The sequence below is a fragment of the Protopterus annectens genome, chromosome 7.part0 (genome assembly GCF_019279795.1).
Source record: "Protopterus annectens isolate FY-2018-M chromosome 7.part0, PAN1.0, whole genome shotgun sequence".
Lineage (NCBI taxonomy): Eukaryota > Metazoa > Chordata > Ceratodontiformes > Protopteridae > Protopterus > Protopterus annectens.
Genome location: NC_056739.1, coordinates 1776026343 through 1776049114, shown reverse-complemented (window position 1 = coordinate 1776049114; position 22772 = coordinate 1776026343). Strand labels below are relative to the sequence as shown.

At 38.3% G+C, this 22772-nt stretch overlaps 1 protein-coding gene across 2 annotated transcripts in view; it reads left to right on the top strand.

Annotated features, from left to right (window-relative positions):
- Positions 1-3183: 3183 nt before the first annotated feature.
- PEX11A (peroxisomal biogenesis factor 11 alpha) overlaps positions 3184-22772 on the top strand; it is a 139315-nt gene continuing 119726 nt past the window's right edge. Inside the window, exon 1 of one of the 2 annotated variants that reach the window (XM_044078309.1) lies at positions 3184-3291. Coding sequence is in view for 1 of the 2 variants with exons in the window: in XM_044078308.1 (XP_043934243.1) it covers positions 3858-3922 (65 nt within the window). In the remaining variant the exon portion in view is untranslated. Of the gene's footprint in view, positions 3292-3319; positions 3923-22772 lie in introns of those variants that run through there. The other variant, XM_044078308.1, reaches the window with a different exon arrangement.

Sequence of the window (22772 nt, the reverse complement as noted above, 5' to 3'; positions counted from 1 at the left end):
GCAAATTTTTGATCCAAAATCAGGAACAGCTGGGTTATATGCTCAGTGATAATTGAAAACGTTTTACTTTTATCATATTTAATGATAGTAACAACATCAGCTGATATAATGAATGACACTGGACGTTTTATAACAACATCACTCAGTATTCTGGATTTGCACTTACTCGTGGTCCACTGTTCGCCATTATCACAATAGGACCTGTTATATTGCCTGTTCCCTATCAACTGACTCTTGTTGCTGGGGAATGAGTGGAGCAATTGGGCTTCCCAGTCAGGAATAACTGGATTATAGGACTCTTTCATCACCCAGGAATGTGCAGCTCTTTGTCCCCACAGAATGAATGGGCTGATTAGATACTGGTAGTAGAGCCATTTGGTAGGGTCCTGTGTAGAAGGGCAAGGGGAAGGGGAGATAAGGTCATAGGATATAAGATAGGAATCCAGCTGTTCCCAGCCTATTTTGTTTATAATCTTCCCAAAAATGGGAGGATAAAGACAAATCATTGGAGTCCCAATTTGCATGGATTTCAAAAACATTCTTAATAATGTTTGTTTGTCTTTTCGGCTTTTCCCGGTTAGGGATCGCCACTGCTAATGATTGGCAGTAGATTTTTATGGTGCTGAGTTGCCAGCCCGATGCCCAACCTTCAACAAAGGCACGCCCATTCACGCATGTCTTTCGGAGGCCACTCGACCGCAGGGAGGACATGCAGACTCCACACAGAAGGCACTCCAGCCGAGAATTGAACAGGAGAACCTCTTGCTTTGTGGCAACAACGCTACCGCTAATGTGAGTTATTAATCCTTGTTGAAAACTGGATGGAAACCCTTCCAGTCAGAACAAAAAAATGGAACATACTGTTTGAAGAATAATTGGGCCCAGAGACTCCAGGCAAAATTTACTTAGGCATGTAGGGCCTAGAACAGACCACAATAAGTTAGTCAAGCACCTGAAACCATATTCACAACATTTTCACATTTGGCATATTTAGACTCAGTCCAGAGGAAATCAGGGCATACCATAGTTACTTGGAAAGTCACTGAACTTATCAGAGAACAAAAGAGCTAATATTTGAGAGCACCTTGTCTGCACAGAATTGTACAATCTTCTCACACCTACTAGAGGTTAATACTCTCAGAACAGTGAGACTGACAAGGTTGCACAACCTGTCCACAATCTGGAAGAACATAGCTGGACAGTTAGTACAATGGACATCTTATCATGCATGAATAGCACCTTCCTGTAACAGCTGTCTCAATAGTATTTAATATAGTGATCATCCATTGTGAGACTGTCCATGACCAGGTCCATTCTCACTATCCCAGTTCTAGACCATCTTTCTACTCCTTGTTTGTGTCCAGATTTTCAAGAATAGGTGTCAGATCATATCCAGTTTGGTTCATATGTAAGCAACTCACTATAATAGCAATGTTGAACAAGATGTGTGTGTATAATCCTGTGTTGTTAGTAAGCCTTGCAGTGATCCATGCATGACATTCACCACAGAACTGCATTAGAAACCTACTAACAACTTTAAAAGCTGTAACATTTTATGCTGCCACACAAGCAACAACTAAAAACAAAGTGTGGCAAAATAAAGTGTCTAATAACTTTTAAAGTTGCTGATTGATTACAAGTGCACTTTACTTCTAGATGATATCTATGTGGTAGCATGAAGTGTGTTACAGCTGTTAGAAAGTTTGCTGTGCGTCAGATTTCTTGTACTGGTAATACACTGTGATTGTTAAAACTACCCATGCATTACAAAGAATCATGATTGGGTTAGTTCATTTGGTCTTGAAATGGATTCCCAAAAATCACCTAGGAATCCATTTCTCAAATACATGACAATCTGTTTATATTCAGTTACCTGATCATAATCTTCTCTTAAGCATGTATAAGTATGCTGATATTGCTCTGAAATAGGCAAATAGATCAGTGAGTTATACACTGCTACTTTGAGAGACCAAGTCATGAAAGCCTTCAAAATGGCATAACAACCATTATGGTCATGCCTCATGCTGTAGCACACAAGGCAGCCACCACAGAACAGTACTGGAAGCACTTTAATAACTTTGAAAACTGTAATACACTTTCTGCTGTCCCTGTATTAAACAAAAGTGTGGCAGAGTGAAGTATCTAGCCACTTTTAATGCTCTTGGAAAGGTAAACTTCACTTCTGGCCATTGTCTGTGTGGCAGATATTAGCATTATACAGGCTTCAAAGCCTTTGTCGGCTGTGGTGATACAGTGGTTAGCATTGTTGTTTTACAGCAAGAGGCTGTTGGATTCGATTCTTGGCTGGAGTGCCTTCTGTGTGGAGTCTGCATGTTCTCCCTTGCAGTCAAGTGAGTTTTAAGGACATGGAGGTAGGTGCATAAATGACATCCATTTAATTCTAGTATGTGTGAGTGTGTGTGTGTGTGTTTGTGTGTGTGTGTGTGTGTGTGTGTGTGTGTGTGTGTGTGTGTGTGTGTGTGTGTGTGTGTGTGTGTGTGTGTGTGTGTGTGTGTGTTGTGAAGTTTTTCGGGTATGCAGTAGAGTATGCCTGCATATTGAATGTGGGTTTAAACATATAACAGATCTACATAATTGAGCACCTTGTCTGTGACCCTTTTCTTTCATGAAGTAGGTATTTCACAGAAGGGTTATCTAAAACTGTTGACAGGAGATGGAAACAACATCATAAGTAGTAGACTGACAGAACAACTGTCTCAATACTCCAAGAGGGTTAAACGGATCAATGTCCTTTTCTGCCACATGTACATTTCATTATACAACTTAATTTCCCTTTCTGCAGCTTTCTGTGTTAAAGCTCATCAACAAAAGCTATTGATTTGGTCACAGTGCCTGTTTAGTTATACTGCAGTTTCACATAGAAAACCAGTAACTTGCATGAATGTTGGTTTGCCAGGCTAACAATACTACAGCTAGGGATCAGCTATGTTTCTGTAATTCCTTATATTAACTTTGATTTCTGTTGGATTATGTTTCGCATTAACCTTTCTAGAAGGAATGTTTAGTGCATTTGCTGACTGCATGGCAAGTGCTGCAATTTGTACGAACTGTAGCCAACATTTTTCAGGGGAAAAAAAAAAAAAAAAGAGAGTGCGAGAGAGAGAGAGAGAGTGAGAGAAAGAGAGAGAGAGTAAGAGAGAGAGAGGGACTCCACAGTTCAGCCTGTTTCCAGCACTACAGGTCTTGTATAGAATGTGTTTCTTGGCCTGATCTAGTTAGGTGATAGATTTAATTTTGCTCTGAACATTAGCACTCGGGATGTTAACACAGGTGAAGTTACGCTCATGTAACCAAAGTCTGCTAAAGTTTAAAGTTTTGTATCCTTCCTTTCCTATCCTATTCAATCTTTCTGTGTCACGCTGCTGTCACTGATTTGCATTCTTCTGTCATTGTCATGTGAACTATGCCCTTTAACCTACTTTTTTTTTCTGCTCAACTTTGTACTTTCTTATAGAAACAAATTCCTGCTGTAATAGCCTATGGTGCCAGATAAGCTTTTGTTGTATTTGTTTTTGGTACTTTATAAGTGTTTAATTTTTAATGCTTTTGTTTGAACAAGAGCTGATGTGCCTTGAGTACTGAAAGTAGTTTTTTTTTTTTTGAATAATTAACCAGACAGACCGAAGTCTGTCACAACTATGTGTCAGTTTGTCAGTACATGCTTTAACATATTTTTCTGGCGTTACTTCATTTCCCCTTTAGCTGATTCCTGCAATGACCTGTGGTGACTAATGAGTGCTAAGCTATCTGTTTCTTACATGTAAAGAAACTGGAATTGCTTGTTGTCAGTCTAGAATATATCAGGGTGCCTTGTAAATAGTTTTCGGAAAACATTTATGTTAAAAATGGAGTCTTTTGTTAAATTTACAAACCAGAGCCAAGGCAGAGATCGTGTTTTCAGGTGAGTTACTGCCATGTTTTATAGTCATACATTTTTGGAATTAGGTTTTGTTTTTAACAGCTCTGGTTGGTTAATGAATTTGCTTGTGTCTGAAATTTGACCCATTTCTGCAGGCAGTTCACTTAATTTGCATTACTAGCTTTTTAGAATACCATCCATGCTGTGAATATTATTATAATTTATACTTTTAAAAGTTTATTAACATTTTCACATGACTGTGATATTGCAGAAGTGTAGTTTACATAATGTAATATATTAAGATAAGTAACCAGATGAATCAGGTCATCGGGTTTTGCATGTTACGCTGCGTCTTGGCCCTAATTGCTTTTTGTGGTAAAACGTATGTTATAGTTTTCCTTCCACAGCCATCTTATCAGCTTTTACTAAACCATTTTGAATACCCCTTTGTGGTATTACATCACTCAAGCAGAAATGTGTTTTGATAAAGACTGAAGACTTAGATATTAAGTTCAGGCTTTCACAGTTTTCATATCCTGATCCCTGTTAGCAAACCTGCCTTACATTCTTGTAAATGTAGTACAGACTAGACCTGTTTCTAGAATTTCTTCATACAGTTAACCATTTCGCTCATATTCACACTGCCCAGTATTTAATATTGGCCCTGTGCCCACTGCTCCTTTCGCCCACTTAGGAGTACAGTCCTCGATGAATGTACTTTTTACTTAGTACTTACTAATACTGCTGTGTCCTAGATTTTTATATACTTCAGAAATGATGCCAAGCCAGTTCATGGCAGTGAGACTGTAGGAGCCTTGTTTTATTTGAGCAAAGAGAGCGCAGATTCTGAGTTCAGAGGTCACTGCAGGTACTTCCCCAATTTTTCTTGAGCAGTTGTGTTTAATTGGCAGACTAATAATTACATTCTTTTGTCTTCAGAAAATTAAGTGTTTCCCATAAATATAAGTACTCTTGTTTGACTCACCTTTTATGGTTCTTTCAGCATGTAAATAACTAGTTGAAGGGAAGAATTCAAGAAAAGCAGCTTGCCTGTCTAAGCTTGCTGCTTAGATTCTCCCATTTGTTTGTTTTTATAGGATATGCATAAGTGGCGAGCTACACTTAGAAAAATACACTGACAACTTCAAACTGGGTAATATGAAAATACTACTTCAAAAATATTTATTTTTCATTTATCTGCTTAGTCTTTATCAGGGATGCAAGGTAAGTAAACCATACGCCAGTATTCAGTGGGACAAAACAGCTGGGTGGAATGCCATTCTGTTGCAGAACACATGAAAACATACTCATACAGGTAAAGCATACCTACAGAAAAGTGTAGGAAATATCAGTTTATCTACAGCATATTTTTGGAATGGGTTGGAAACTGAAGCACCAGGTGAAAATCTATATAGATAGATAGAGGAATAACACACACACACACACACACACACACTCACTCTAGATAGAAGGCAACTGAAGTAGAAACTGAAATGGAGATTTGACTACACTGAGACAATGAGGGAGCAATGTTAACAGATTAAACGAAGCATAACTTGGTGAAATAACAGCTACTTAGGTTCACAGGTAAATACTAAGCTAGTTAACGTTGCTGGCCATTTTAAGACTAGCCAATTTCCCTTTTTTGCTTGAATTAATCTGTCCCATTTGGTTACAGATTGACCTTACCCATCCTGTAGTCGATAATGATATATAAACTGGATCATACCATAGACAATTTGAGGGAATGGATCATACCATGGACAATTTGAGGGAACCCTTGCATGGGATAAAGCATTTAGGAGCTGCTCCTGTCTAGCAGTAGTGCAGTAGGCAGTGCTGGAGTAAACTTTCTGTTTCCTATCCATAGATCCAAGTTGTACTTGAATATGGACAGGGAAGAACTTTGTTTTATCTGGCTGGAGAGTTTGTTCCAGAGCAGCGGTATTCTATCACAGTGCTAACAAATATAGTATTGTTAAATTTAGGAAAAAGATCTTTATTTTGAGTAGAGAAATAATAGATAGAAGTCCTTATATGTGATAAATTAAGCTTTAATCAGTGAGCTGCAGCCATGATCAGAAAAAAATTGTGTTGTATGCCTCATGCCTAAAGGCATACCCAACAGCTCATGAAAATTCATTACACTTCTATATCTACCTTTGATAAGGCCAGTTATAAAACATAATGACTTATTCCTGAGCCTAAAAGCAATCAACATCATTCAGATAGTGAACGTCAAAGAATTCTTAAGAAAGAAAATGGAGGAGTTGAACCAAAACTGCTCTGACAGACTACAGGATTCATCTATAGTCTTTGTATCCAACAGGTTATTTAGAGGCAGCTAATGCTTGGCGTATAAGCCACTTCTTACCCAATTCACTTTATAAACTTGTACCTTGAATATAACATTTTTTCACATAAGGATGGATGCAATACTGTGGAATGTAGTTTACATAACATATTCAGATATGTAACCAGATGAATCAGGTCATCAGGTTTTGCATATCTCTTTGTGGCTGAAAAGCACAATAGTTTGCCTTCCACAGCTATCCTATCAGCTTTTCCTACCCAGTTCTGAATGGCACCAACACAAGATCCAATAACCTACTACTTAAAATTAACACAAATAATGAAAAAAAATAGGACATATTAATTTCCAAATGAAAAGCAAAATTTTAGACAAAATTACTGCTTGCAGTAAAGTTAGACACCTGTGGCCAGCTCTCTGGTATAGTATTATAAAGCCCTTCTGTAACACTAACCTGAGTTTGACTAGTGTCTTAGTCGCCTGTAGAAGCTGGCAGAGCAGGATGGGACTGATCTTGTGGGGGCACATTCCTTGTGGTCAGCAGTAGGAAACACAAGCTCAGAGAGCCACTACAAGGGAGAGGGTTTTCTGTAGCAGAGAAGATTAGGTAACTCCACTGGACTGGTAAGCTGGCCTCTTCCCTACCACCTGACTCTTGCCATGGGGAGGAACAAATGGGCTTATAAGGCAACTCAGGTGGGAACAAATGGGTCATAGTACTCTTGACTAGCCCAGGGTTGCCTGGCTGTTTAACCTCCCAATGGCATGAATGGACCCATTGTCTGAAGGTAGTGGAGTAATCAAACTAAGTATGGTGGGGATTAAAAAACAAAATGTTCGTCACTTTTCTTGTAGTATTCAGAAATTGTGTTGAAAAGTACATAGGTAGCATAAAATAACAGCACAAGATAATGGAACTCAAGCTTCTTGGTATGTTGTGTGTGGCAAGAAAACTTACTCACTTTCCGAGATGATGGCTACCTTGGAGCCCCTGTTGTTCCCTTTGAAAATTAATCGTTATGTTAAGGTTATGACAGAAAAATGTCAAGTCCATTCTTTTGTGGATGTAAAACTCCTTGTTACCCATGGATGTCTGTAAGATTTTACACGAGCAGTTCCACTGAAGGCGAATGCCGAGGTACCAGGACGGATGTATTAAATGAACATTTTCTTTCATCCTATTACTTGACTCCTTTTGATTTTTGGTGTTTTTTCAGCTGTTGGTGTTGGAGTTGGAGTATATGTTTTTGTCATGGCTTATATTAAGCAACAGTTCATAGTTATGTACTAGGCTAATGACCACTAGGGCCTTTATAACCTAGCCATGCAGTCTAACCCAATTGTGTCCCTAAGAATCATGGTCATTTATTAGGAGAGGGGTATGTTATTTAGGAAGTTTCTAGAGGTTATGTGAGAAGGGTTTGGGCATTACTCTCTGCCTCTGTCTATCAGAGATATGAGGGCCAGACCTGGAGTACATTTCTGATTTCTCATCCATTGGTCAAGGTTATGCCTAAATAAAGTTAGGAATGGACTCTGCTTCACATGGATGGGGAGCTGGTTCCAGAGCATAGGGTTCTCTAAGACACATATCTGTCTTGCCAACATGCCTAAATTATGTCACAAGCAAAATTTAAATCATTGGATCTAGTTGGTCTGATGCTGTTCATTTTGTGTATGTGCAAAGATCCATTAGAGCTGGATCTGATGATGCCTTGTATGCCAGGCACAGATTGCCTTTTATTAAGTATAGAGTTAAGGCGATCCATATAGGACAATGTATTTATACCCTTGATTCTCCTGGTAGGGAATTTGTGGATGTTTGGTCAGGTATGTGTTGAATGGAGCATTATCTTTAATGATGTCTGATAAGGGCTGAATAAAGTGGCATTAAAACTTCCTTGGACCTGGATGCCATGCCCTTAATTGTAAGTTCGGTGGAATAGAATGATTTTCTTACTACCTTGGCCACATGTTGGTCAAAGGCCAGATTACTGTGTACATATGTTCCCAGACCCCTGACTACTGGGCATCTCTTAGGGGTGTTTTATCAAATGAGTAATTAGCCTGGGTAGCAGTTTTCCCAAAAGGCATTATAATGCATTTTTTGGCATTGATTTTTAGTCCAAGACTTTGGCACCAGTCATTTGTCTCTGTTAGACGATATTTGTGTCATGGGGGAAATCTATGATAGCTTTCAATTTGCAATCATCTGCAGACCTGGTCAGCCAAAGGCCCTTGACATTAGCCTTTACATCTGAAAAGTAAATGCAAAATAGAAGTGATTCCAGCATGGAGCCCTGTGGTACCCCTGCCTGTGACCGGTCTCTTAATGAAGGTGGTATCACCAATCCTGACTTCCTAGGTCCTGTCTGTGAGCCAGCTGGCAATCCATTGAGTTATGTAGGGGTTTATGACCAGTTCAATGAGTTTGTCAGCTGTACCCAAGTGAGTAATTGTATTGAATGCCTTATCCAGGCCCAGGTAGACAGTATGCACCATTTTCCCCTTATCCATTGCTTTGGCGACCTTAAAGAAGTGCACCAGGTTTAGTAGGCATGATCTTCCCTTGACAAAGCCAAATTAGGTTGGGTCCAGTGTCTGAATGTTGCCTATGGCTATGTTGATCATTTCCATGATAATTTGTTCTATGGCTTTGTATATTAGACTAGTCAGGCTAATAGGTCTGTAGTTTCTAGGGTCAGTTCATGGTCCATCCTTGTGAAGTGATATAACAGCTGCAGTCCTCCATTCTTTTGGTATGAAGCCTGTTCTTAGGCTATATTTGAAAAGTGATTTAGGTGGTCCTACTAGGTCATGTTTCCAAATGTTTAGGGAGCATCCTGGGATATTGTCGGGGCTCACCGAGGCTGTATTTTTGGCCCTAGCGAGCACCGCCAGGACCTGCTTCCTGTTAATAGTTGTGGGGTTATGGTAATAAAAATTTCATGGAGGGAAGCAGGGTGGGGGAGTGGAGGTTGAAGTCTGAGTTGAATATGTCAGCCAGCAAGTGCACTGTGTGGCTCTGCTCATTGAAGGTGGCACCATTGACCACCAGTTCAGCACACTAATGTGTGCTGCCTTTGAAGTTTGTGACATAGTTGTAGAAGGCCTTGTAGTTGCCTTTAGCCTGTGAGGCCATCTTGACCTTGTAATTGACCTCGGTGAACTTAGTTTTCTTAGTTTCTTGTTTAGTTTAATTAGAGAGCTCCTATCATTAAGGTAGTTGCGCCTCCTGATTTTAGCCATGACTTTTCATTTTGTTTTATACCCTATTAAGGTTAGGAGACCACCAGGATGGTTTGTTTTCAAATTTTGTTTTGGGTTTACTTCTAGTAGGTACAGCAGCTCCTATACAGCCATTTACATGGTTGTACAGGGTCTCTGGGAACAATTTCACATAGGTTGTTGTAAACTCGGGGTTGGGAAGGGCAATTAATTTTGGTAAGCTATCACTTAATAGGGTGTGGTTTGCTTGGGAATAGTTCCTGTTAGAGGCTTTGCTGGGATTATCCAGTTGATTTTTATTTTGAAAGAGACAGCTTTGTGGTCTAACCTCACCACTGAGGACATGACACTGAGGGTGGGAGTGCAACACTCTACCATGCTGGAGAATACCAGGTCCAGTATGTTTGAACCCCTGGTGGGTGCACACACTTTCTGGTCATGGATATTTGTGTTAATAAAGTCCAGGAATTGCTGTGACCATGAGAGTGAGGCAGTGTATGTTCCCCAGTCTGTGGAGGGCTAGTTAAAGTCTCCCATGAATAGGGTATTTGGTTTAATGGTGAATGTCTCCAGTAGGTCTATGCATGAACTATGGGATTCTGGGGACATAGAAGGTGACCTATAGCTTGCTAGTACATGATATGGGACTTTGTCTATGGTGAATTATGGACAGGTGAAAAGTACTGGCCCACTCATATGAAAGGACACTTACATGTAAATATTGCCAGTGTTTTATCTGACTGTTTTGAGTCCTGAACAAAAAGTATTTAAAGGTTTATTGATTAAAAGTTTAGAATGTTTCATTGAAAAGACATTTTTTTCCTTTCTGTACAGTTTTCTGTTCCACTTGGTTATAACTGATTTAATATGCAAGATGATGGTTTTATGAGAAAGGGTTGAAGCTGATGGTAGATTATGAGAGTTTTTAATATCTTAACAGTATTGAATTTACATCTGTTAATTGTATTATTATTATTACTACTGCAGGCAAACTAATCTATGGTTGCAGTATAATAAATATAAAATACTAGATTTGGAAGTGAAGATGCGATTTGTTTTTATAATGAAAAGTTATTGTTTGATTCAACTGTTTTCTCCTTGCTTGCCCTGGAAAGGGGATCTACTATTTGCACCTTTGATTTATAACTTTAACACAAATGGTAACTGGAAAAGAAGGTCTTAAGTTGTTTGACTGTTTAACCCAATTGTGCTTGAATTGCTTTACACTGCAAGAAAAGAAAAAAAGGCTGCATTTAGATTTATGTTTGATACTTATGTATTGATTTTTTTTCCATTTAGCTTTCTTGAATTGAGAGGTTGAAATCTCACCTTGTGTGCTTTTTTTCACTGATGAACTTGGCAATGTCTCCTGGTAGTATGAACATGTTACTGACAGGTGTGTAGGTTGATTACGTGTAAGTCAGGGTGCAGAGAAGATGAATTTGTTAGTGTGTGTAAAATTAATGGTGTTGTGTGACCAGGCAGTATTTTCCTTGTAAATGGCTTACTGGAGATAATGATGACATTGAAGTTTCAGTGCTAAGCTTTTAGTGTAGTTTAGTGTTGAAGTTAAAATGCTATATGCATGACTTACATGTTTAAGAGATAGAATAGTAGAATAGATTTGACAGAGCTACTTGGAGGACGAAGGTATACAGGAAATAGCAATATGGGAGATAACATTAGTGCATTCAATATTATGTCGTTTCAGAAAAGTAGGCTTAGGAGGAGGGTCTATATCATTACTTCGAACACATAAGTGTCCGAACGCTGAAACATCAAACTGGGAAGTTCAAAATGTAAAAATAGCGAAGCTGTGACACACCAAATTGTTTCCCAGGGAAAACATTCAGTGGGCCTTTTCCACGGCTTCGCTATTTCCTCCACTGTGGTGCGATCTCGGAGTTGGTATATTTAAGTAGGGGGGTGTGGGGGTCACAGTCCCCCACATTACTAATAGTCTAAAGTGTTCGTGTGTTTTTACGTTGTGTATTGGAACAGTGATTTTTTTTCCCTGAGGAAAAAAATCGCTGTTCTGAGAGTTCGAAGCTCTTACATTTTGAACTTCCTGGTTCAGTATTTACATAGTCGAACTTATGACAGTTCGACTATGTGATATAGACCCAAGCAGGAGCTGATGCTGCTTTGACAGTGGTTTTCAAGCATGGTTGAAAAGAAGTACCGGGTATATATGGCAGACTTCATAAGGAGATATGGCAATGGAAATGGCATAAAGAGAAAGAATGGAGAGGCTATATAGTTCTAAATTGCACAGATGTTAAATATAAGATAACTAGAAAATGCTTTTTGTCTCCTCACAGCTGACACCAGGGCATCTCCCTATATTTTTGTTTTATTGAATATTCTTTTCCTTCACCAAACCTTCTCCAACCCATGCTCAAGGCTGGTGAAGAGACTGAAGCTCCTGGTACATGGTATTGCTGCCAAGGACTGTTTTTTTTTCTTTGCTGTTTAAACCCTAAGTTCACTCACCTGTGCATATGGTTCCAGGGGGCAGGAGTGCAATAGGGGACTTGCTGGCATATCATCGCACTTCCACAGTAACTCAGCCAGTGCCCTCCACCTAGTCCCCATTTAGGACAATGTTTCCTATGTGTCACCAACCTCCCAACAGGATTAAACTCAAGGTGCACTCATAGCGTGTGCCCCCCTCTCCCCCGCAGCAAAATGGACATGCCCATCTTTCCCTTACCTGTGCGTGACACACCTGAGTTGATAATCAAACCCAAATCATCTGGGCTGTACAGAAGATGTTACTCCTGTATGCCACAGTGCTGGCTAACATGACTAGGGTGACTGAATTATTACAATGTCCTTTGAAAGGATGTATCCAATTTAATTAGCTATGTGTATTATTTAGATTAAAAGAGAAGTAATATTGATAATGTTGGCATGCATATTTAATATTCAGTCTATATGGAACAGATGGTTATGTTTTATGAAACTTATGGATATGTAAATGTACTAACGTATAGATATGAAAATGTACTATTGTATCTAAGATTATATAAGCTTCAAAATTCTGTTACAATATATTGTAAGAATAAAATTACCCATTGATAAAATATTGTAAAGTGAGATTATTTATTATTAGTTGTCAAGACCTGAGATTGAGCATTGTCTATATGCTGCTTGTACTTGAAACAAGAATAGTAAATGAGCTGTTTTATGAAGAGGTACTATTTATCTTTGTGCAGGAAGGCACTGGAACAGTGGCAGAACCCTTATTCGAATTATACGAGTTTACCAAAAAATGAAGTCTGAAGTTGTAATTTGGTGCTAATAAAGAAACAAGTGCTAAAAATTAAAACAGCCTTTTTCAGTTTTAGTAGTAGAGAATCAAATGGTTAGTGCATTCAAGAGTTTGTATAAGATGAGCATTAGAATGGTTATCTGCTCTCGGAAAAACTTTGAGTTGTGAAAAGCAGATTGACATGGGATTTGAAAAATAGTATGGACACTGTAATAAAGAAAGTAAGTAAGAGAGGGAGATTGTAGCTTTAGAATGGTCATTTCTACGTTTGGTATATGTTCATACTGTTAAATGAAGAACAGAGCTGGTTTTAGCATTGTGATGCCTCATCAGAAAATATCAAGTTGGGGGCCCTCTGCGCACTTCCAGGCTATATATCACCATGTTACTGCCACCTCTCCTAAGCAACCTTTTAGTAGATCCTGCAAAGTACAGACTGACCTATAGCTACAGTGCTCTTACATTACAGCAGGCCTATGTACCACACTATGTTGACCCATCTCACAAAGGGACTTTCAGTTACTGGCATTTAGCTGCAACGATGACACATTACAACTCTATGCATAGGGCTGGATTTAAGTGAAATGGCGTCCTTGGCACTATCTTCAGTTTCACCCCCACATACACACATATTCCAGTGCTTCCCTCTGTTTTTCCACCCCATCTGGGCTCCCTATACCATGCACATTTCTTTTCTCTTCCTTTTCTCACATTTTGCCTTATTCTTCAGTCTTTTCAAGAAGCCATAATTTTCTGTATGATCTGAAGTGCATTTTAAAGATATTTTTTTCTTCTTTTACGCAACCTTTTCATCCAATGATGGCTTGAACAGAAATTATGATTAAGCAAAGAAATTCAGTGTTGCTGTTCAACTTTAGTTTCCCTTGCATCATTTCAACACGCTTTTCCTGAACAAAACAGCAGAGTAATAATTTCTAAAATAACTCAATTAAGCCAGGGTTCCCAGAAACCATAGGGTTATAGATGCTTCGGGATGTATTTTCCCAACTTTTAAGCAAATGGTGGCCTAAACAAAAATCACGAGTAAGAAAATAATTTCAGCCTCATTTTTGTTTCAGTTAAGGCATAAATAGGCTTAATGTTCAAGCTGACAAAACAGTATCTCGCAGTAAACTAAAAAGGCAATTGTTGTGAAGATACACAGATTCTGTCTGGGAAGACTTCCTGCTTCCATAATCCACCCAAAAAGACAGTCACTGCCTGTGCATCCCTCTGGTGTTAGATTGGGATGAAAGCAGCAGATCATATGGTCACAGACAGTGACTGCTGTCATACACACACATAGTCTGCCATCAGACCTCACTCTTAACCCCCGAAGGCAGCCACCTGTATAACTGTCTGATGTGTGATTGTGAGGAAAATGAAAAAAAAAAAATAATGATTACAGTAAAATATTCCACTTTGTTGCTACTAGACAGTACAGTGCCCCTACACAAACTATATTAATCGTCTTTGTACTCTTCTGAGGTATGTCAGAAAAGTAAAAGAAGCAATGACCACACTGTTCCCAGCCTAAAGACCAGCTGTAATGACCTACTGTACCCATGTATGAGGACTAATCTCCAGCACCCCCTCCACACATAACCTACAGCAACTTTCTATATGTACGTATCTGAGCAGGACTGGTTTGGGAATGGGTGCAGTTGAGAGCAGAGGCCACCACTAAGTCCATGTCAGATTGCATTTATGCATTTTGAAGAGTGAGGCTTACCAAATTTGCAAAGTGTCTGGATGTTCTGTGATATACTTATGCTTTACCTTTGAAATATAATTATTAAATGCATTTTTTTACTGCTTCAGTGATAGTTTTTGTGTACACACACACACACACACACACACACACACACACACACACACACACACACACACACACAAACACACATAAGCTATAACCAGAGCCGGTGTTAGCATTTTGGGGTCCTCCAGCAAATTTCAAGTTGGGGGCCCCTAGGCACTTCCAGTGTAAGTATCACCCTGTCACTGCCACCCCTCCTAAGCAGCCTTTTAGTTCATGCTACAAACTTTTAGGAATAGTACACACAGTCTGACCTGTAGCTACAATGTTCTTGCATTATAACAGGTCAGTGTACCACACAATGTTGGCTCATCTCACAAAGGGACATTCACAGTTACTGGAGTTTAGTTGCAACAATGATACATCACAACAACTCTATGTAACGGTCTGGACTTGGATGAAATGGCACCCTAGGCCTACTGTTTCAGACCCCCCCCCCACACACACACACCCATACTCTCCAGTCCTCCTCTCTGTTTCCCCCCATGTTGGGCTCCTCATACGATGCACATTACTTTTTTTCTTTCTTTTCTCACAATTTCCCTTATTCTTCAGATTTTTCAAAACACCATAACTTTCTATAGTCTCTGAAGTGCATTGTTAATTTTTTTTTCCTTTTTACACAACCTTTTCATCCAATGATGGCATAAACAAAAATTATGATCAAAGATAGAAATTCAGTGTTTCTGTTCAGCTTAGTTTTCCTGGCATCTTTTCAAAAAACCTTTCCTAACCAACACAGCACAGTACTAATCATTTAGGAAATAACGCAAAAAAAGACAGGGTCCAAGAAGCCATAGGGTTATAGATTCTTTGGGATGCGATTTAAAGCATTTTCCCAACCTTTTAATCCAATGGTGGCCTAAACTAAAATCATGAGTACGAAAATAATTTCAGTCTTATTTTTACTGTCTTTCAAGGAAGGTATTAAGTTGTACCCAAGGCTAAATGCTCAAAGATGACAAAAATAGTAGTTCATAATAAACTAACAAGCCAGTCGTTGTGAGGGTACACAGGTCTATCCTAGAATACTGCCTGACTGCCTAATCTCCCCCAAAAAAGGCAGTCACTCCCAATGTATCCCACTGGTGCTAGATTGGGATGAAAGCAGAGGTACAAAGCATGTATTTCAAGTGACTGCTGACATACATATGCATAGCATGCCTCCTCACTCCTTAACCGTAGCCCCCAAAGGCAGCCACCAGTATACGTGCTGAAGTATGATTGGAGAAAAGTGAAAAAATAATGATTACAGTAATGTATTCTACTTCATTGCTCCTAGACAGTACACTGCCTCTACAGAAGTTGCAGTAACTTTTTTTGTACACCTGTGAGGTCTGTCAGATAAGTAAGACAAACATTAACCACACTATCCTTAGGCCAAACATAAGCTATACTGATCTCCTGTCCACACCTTTAAGGTTTTACAGTGATGAAAATTAAATAAGTAATAACCACACAATCCCCAGCACCCCCCTCCCCCCCACACACACGTAAGCGAAAGTAGATTTCTGTATACACACATCTAAGCAGGGCTGGTTTTAGAATGGGTGTAGTTGAGAGCAGTAGTGGCCATTATCAGCTTTATCTTAACAGGGTCATATCACAACCCTGCTCAGGTTAAAGAGCATAATCAGAAAATTAATACATGTTTTTCTCCTCATTTTTCCCCAACCAGCAACATTTTGTTGGGCCCCCACACAGTCAAGGATGATTAAGAGAGCCTCCCATATCCATTTATACAGTCTAGAGTGTATGGGCCACCAGACTCCTAGAAGATCTAAGTGTCTGAATGTTTTATGATATATTTTATGCCTCACTTTTGAAATATAATTACTTGTTAGCTGTATTTTTACTGATACCCAAAAGAATAATGGATGCCTCCTAGCATTAATGGGTGTGTGCACAGATAAAAATCTGTGATATTTTTTACAAAGAGACACACAATATTACTTTTGTACTTATTTCAGCAAATAGCAATACATTATGCAACACTGGTACAGCCACACCATATCAGTGACTGCTGTTTAGCAGTTATCAAACAGCAGCAGGGGTAAGTCACTTTTATTTACCTCATCAAGGAGTAATGCATATATGTCACTGCCCCTGATTTCACAGACCTTCCCTGATTTTGCTCATAATTTTGCTCTGTCCTTTGTATGTGATTTGCTGGTAAATCATTCAGAATTACAGTCAATAAATCCAGACATCAGTTTTATACTTATTGTCCAAAAAATGCATGTTGATGCAATGTCTGTTATTCTATTAACTTTTTTTGAGTGAATTAGAGTAATATTTAAATTGTATTCTTGATTCTGAGACTTTATTCTGCTATTATTTTTGGCACCGAGGTGAATTCTTTGGCAAAGAAGTTGAGAGTTAAACTATCAGGTGTTCGGCCAGTATTTATAAAACTCCATGAAAGGGAAAACCTTCCCTGAGGAAGGTTTGCACTGAGATTGGTCACTATGGGCTGTTGATCTCTCTAGTGCTTATCCTGCTCATGTCCATTATCAGCTTTATCCAAAAAGGGTTGTATCACAGCCATGTTCAGGTTAAGGACCATAATCATTAAATTAATACATTTTTTAATCCTTATTTTTCCCCAATCACCAGCAGCATTTGTGGGGCTCCCACACAGTCAAGGATAAATAAAGGGCCCCCTGCAGCCATAGGTATTGCAGGTACCTAATGCTGGCTATGTTGTTAGTTTTAGTTGAGATAATGTCCACCAGCAGGGTTTGTGGCACTACATCACTGATAAAATATACAATGGAATTGTGAAGCTTGTTACCTGATAAAACACTGTTACTATAACCAGAGATATCTTTGAATTTTAAAGGAGACACAAATAAGAGTTATTATCCACCTGGTATCTTAAGTATGCAAGATTGCTGTACTAGCTTTTGTTGGTTTTATAGACATGTTACAAAATATCAGAATAACATAACTTGCTGTGGTTGGGGGCCCCCAGCGACCGCAGGATTCGCTGGTGCCTAAAGCCGGCTATGGCCATAACAATACTGCTTTTGCACTTATTTCAGCAAATAGTGATTGGGCAACACTGGTACTGCCACGTCAGATCAATGAGTGTTGTTTAGCAGTTATCAAACAGCAGCAGGGATAAGTCACTTTTATTTACCTCATTGAAGAACAATGCATAATTGTCACTGAACCTGATTTCATAGAGCATCCCTGATTTTGCCTCATAATTTTGCTCTGTCCTTCTTAAAACGTTTGCTTTGCTGGTGAATCATTTAGGATTACAGACTGTCACTAAATCTAGACATCAGAATTTCATACTTGTTATTGTCCAAAAAATATATATCGGTGCAAAGTTTGTTATTCTGTTAACGTTTTAAGTGAATTAGAGTAATGTTTAAGACGTTTGTTAGTAAATCATTCAGAATAACATATTGTCAATAAATCTAAACATCAGAATATCATACATGTTACTGTCCAAAAAATGTATGTTGATGCAAAATGTGTTACTCTCTTAACTTTTTAAGTGAATTAGCGTAATGTTTAAGATGTGTTTCTGATTTTGAGCCTTTATTCTACTATTACTTTTGGCTTTGCCCAGAATTCTTGTTCAAAGACATTGAGGCTTATAGTACCTAATATTCTGCTATTTATAAAACCCCATGAAAGAGAAAACCTTCCCTGAAGATTGGAAGCATCAGCTCTTCTTAAAATCCAAGGTAAACACTGAGATTGGTCACTCTGGGCTGCTGATATCTAATCTTTACATTGGTCATGTTCATAACCAGCTTTATCCTGGCAGGGTCATATCACAACCCTGTTTAGGTTAAAGTGTGTAATCAGAAAATTAATAAAATTTTCCCTTAATTTTTCCCCATCCAACAGCAGCTTTTGTGGGCGATCTCATAGTCAGTGATGATTAAGGTCCCCCACCTCTGCTGCAGCAACATGTATTGCAGATACTTAAAGATGGCTATGTTGTTAGTTTTAGTGGAGAGAATGTCCACCAGCAGGATTTAAGTAAGCCAGGGACACTATGTCAGTGGAAAAATATTTAATGGATTTATGAAATCTGTTACAAAACACTTACAATAACCAATGAATTTTAACAGTGATATAAATAAGAGTTATTATTATCACCCCCCCACCCCCCAGTTTATTTAGTACACATGATTGCTGAAGTAGTTTTTGTTGGCTTGACAGACATGTTATGAAAAGTCAAAATAAGCAAACTTTATGTGGTTGAGGGTACCCCAAGTTAAGGGGGGCCCTCAGTGATTGCAGTGTTTACTGGTGCCTAATGCCGACTATAATGATGAATTATTTGCACAAAGCTACATGCCAAAAGTATAAAAATTCAAGCAAAAATGTGAAGTTATTTTGAATAAATTAATGTTGTACAACTACGTTACTATATCCATTTGTAAATATTTAAAGGGTGAGTTACCAAAATATCTTGGAAAATATGGGTTACCTAAATTATGCAAAAATCACAAAATCACCATTAATGTATAGTATCAGTTGCAAGACACACAGATATCTCAAAAACTTACTTAAAGTATGTAAAACTTTTAGTAAGTTTATAAGGGTTATATGTGTAGGGGAATTTTTACTGGCTACTGTGGGCGTGCAATCACTCCATACTTTAACACCATGTCTGGAGGTACTGGAAGATGTGCGTGCTGTTTGGTATAAGTATTCTGGCTTTAGTACTGTATTAATAACCTGACTGTACTTAAAGTAACAGTTTTACAGTATATTATATTTATTTTTGATGAAAGCATTTTTCATCAAGTAAAAGGAGCTACATTTGCTGCTGCTGTAGCCCCACATATTCCATTGTATACCTCACGTGGTGGGTTAGTTGGTATATATTTGCAATGATAAAGAGCGAAAAATATTATTTTTACAAACATATATTGATAACATTATATTAATATGGACAAGTGATGATGAGCAACCAGCAGCCCTTGTATCATGTTTAGAGTCTGTCTATAAAAATTTAAGGTTTGTAGTTATTTAAAATAGGAAAACGATATTTTTTGTTTAGATGTTACATTACAATTAAGAGAAGGAGTATTACACTTAAAAAAAAAAAATACTGATTATCACTCTGATTCATGTAAAGTAGTGTGCCTGAGGGACAGCTTTTAATTGCTTCTAGACTTGGGTATATGACAGGAACTTTAAGGAGTAAGATGATGAAATGGAGAATAATTTCATGGATATCTAATTGTGTTTATCGAGCAAGCTTTTTGAATACATAGGGAAGCGTGGGGTTTTACTGTTGCATCATATGTAAGGGCTAATAGAGTGGATGCAGGAAGTCAGTATAATATCAAGAAAAGAGACAGCTGTGTATTAAGTAATACTGTAGCTTCATATACTGTAAAATACTGTATTATTTAAGCATTGGTAGAAGTTTGTAGTTTTTCGCTTTATAACAGAAATGCAACTAATAGAAAAATGTAACTTTAACTAAATATTTGAACTTTGAAACTAGAAAAATCACTGCAAAGACATTTTTGCACAAGACTTCACTCTATTGCACCCTATAAAATGTGATCTGTGCCCACAGGCCCTTGATACATATATATATACTACTTCTGACATATCTTGAGGATGGAGACCCCCACTCAAACTGCAGGTTGAGCCTTTACTAATAATAGAAATCATGCATTAGTGATCACATATATTGTATAGATCAGTAATATATTGCATTTAAGCCTATGAACCCCCGCTGTAGCTTATGCAATGCATCAAAATAATAAATCTGATGTGTAATGAAGAGGAGAGTATTCTAATAAAACACATTAGGGCTGCTTTTATCTTCAGATGCACTAGCTGGAAAGGATTATTGTTAACAAACTTCAAAACAGTTGCAGAAAATAAAAAAAAAAAACAATTCTTTGTCAGTTAACTAAAAGATGTTCTTTATTATATCACTGTTTCAGATTTCCTCACTTTAGGGACATATTATGTCAAGAATACTATACATTCAGCCAGTATATAAAAGTTTAGCCATGTTCCTGTCATGTTGAACATTTGGCCTATCACCCATTCATGAGTCAACATGCTAGTACTTAAGGGAGGTGCAACTGCAAAAGTCCTGAAAACTTTTTTTGCCACCAGTCCATGAATGAAGACTTCACCCATGTTGCTGTCTGTCTACTGTACAGTTTGCTCCAGCTATAAATGATGGTCAGCAGATATGTACCCTGCTCTATACTTTTCATGTCAGGAAAAAAGGGAAAATGTGACTACAGTCGTCAGATTTCCTATAACGACAAACACTCACTGTGTCTTTTCGATTAGGTCCTGAGCAGAACTATACCTGGCTGTTCCATCTGTTAATCTTTTGTACTAAAAAATATTCAAAGTCCCCCCCCCCCAACTCTTCAAAACTTTATATTGAGAGTAATCACCTACCTAGGGAATACTCCTTAAACTTAAAAAGAAGATTAAAAATTCAAAATAAGAGGCCACGTTTTCAGAGAAGTTTTCTTATTTTAGTCATCTGGAGTCAGATGTCTCCATTGAGTCACATTGATCAGTCCCCTGGCCATCTGACTGTTTGCCCGTTGTCAGGACCCAACTGGAGGCTGACCTGGTGCAGGGCCATAGCACATCCCAGTTGACTGACTATGTGGCTGATTTCAGCCATAATGGGAAAGCCAAGCATGATTGTCTTTGAGGAAACAGGGGGAATCTAACAGCTGTTAGTCTGAGAAGATGTTACAGGCAGCCTTATGGAGGTACATCAGGCTGCTGCTCTACTACATACTATTTATTTGGAAACTCCTACAAAAATGAGACAGAAGCAAATCATATATCTCATTCTGCTACTCTCCTTTATCTCGCTTCATAAGAGTTCCAAAGTAAAAATGGTAAAATTTCTCCCAATGTTTGTTTAAACTCTAATGGTCCTTTAAGCTTCCCACTTTCTCTTTCATCCCTCTACTTCTACCCCTCATCAATGCTACAAAGAGTCTTCCTATAAGAATTAATTTCTCCTGACTTAGAGTCCATGCCTCAGAAATTCACTCACCTTTGGGCTTGATTTCTAACAACCCCCATAGAGAGCTTACTTTGGGGAATGCAATTTATAGGATAATGGAACATTTTCAATGGGAGGGCAAGCAGATGTCTAATTCTCAGGAAAAAAAGTACTCTGTCCTCCTGAGCACAGATGTGTCTAAGGTTTCAGCTATTCAACCAATTTTAGAAGCCTTAAAGGATAACTTTACGTCAGCTTCTCTGGCTCCTGCCTCTCCCCTCCCCAGACTGTAAGTCGCCAATTAGATTTATAAAGTAGTAGAATTCCACAAGTACTTATACAAGAAAAAAAATCAGATCCTGCCATTATTTCTTTTGAAACAAAGTGTCTAAACTGCTACCACCCACCAATTCTCACCCTACTGATGAAGATAGTACAGTCATGGACAGTTATAGCAGAAAGAATTTACACATCAGTCACTCTGCCTTTTAGAGCTGTCAGCTATCAAACACATTAAGAAGATATTTACTTTTCTTTCTGGATAACATGGTCAAAGTACTTTCTGATGTGCTAGACTCCGAGCTAAATCTTCCTTAGAAGATATGCTCAGCTCGGCCTCTCAAGTGGTGAGGCATTACATTATATGTGGATGTTTCTTTTTCTGTTCCTATATTTCAGAGAAATTACCCCATCAAATATGGACCATTTTTCATAAGTCTCAAAAGTCTTTTCAGCAAAAATGTAAGATGTTTCTTTAAAGGAAATGACAAGATAAACCAAACTCTGATTTTAAAGGATGTAAAGGATTATTTTCTGACACAAAGCGGATGCTTCTTCTAGAGCAACTGTCATTGTTTTAATACTTAGAAGGTATGTTTGGCTGCAGCTTTAGTCTCTCCTGGGTGATGTCAAAGCCAAACTGCCAGGTGCTCCAACAGACAAATGCAACATCTTTGGCAATTCTTGTGTAGACATTTTCAAGAAATTAGAGGAAAGGGTTAAGATTATGTAAGGGGTTAAGCAGTTGTTTTCTTTATCCTGTAACTCTGTTTCAGAGAAATTACCGTGTCAAATATACGTCAAATACAGACCATTTTTCATAAGCCTCAAAAGTATTTTTAACAAAACTGTAAGAAGTTTCCTAAAAGGAAATGGCAAGGCAAAAAAAATCTGATTGTAAAGGATATAAGGGATCATTTTATGACACAAATGGTAACTTCTGACCACCATTTGTAACCAGCCCTCCCCTCCTTTTCCTCTTTAGCCATCCCCAATCCAGAATTG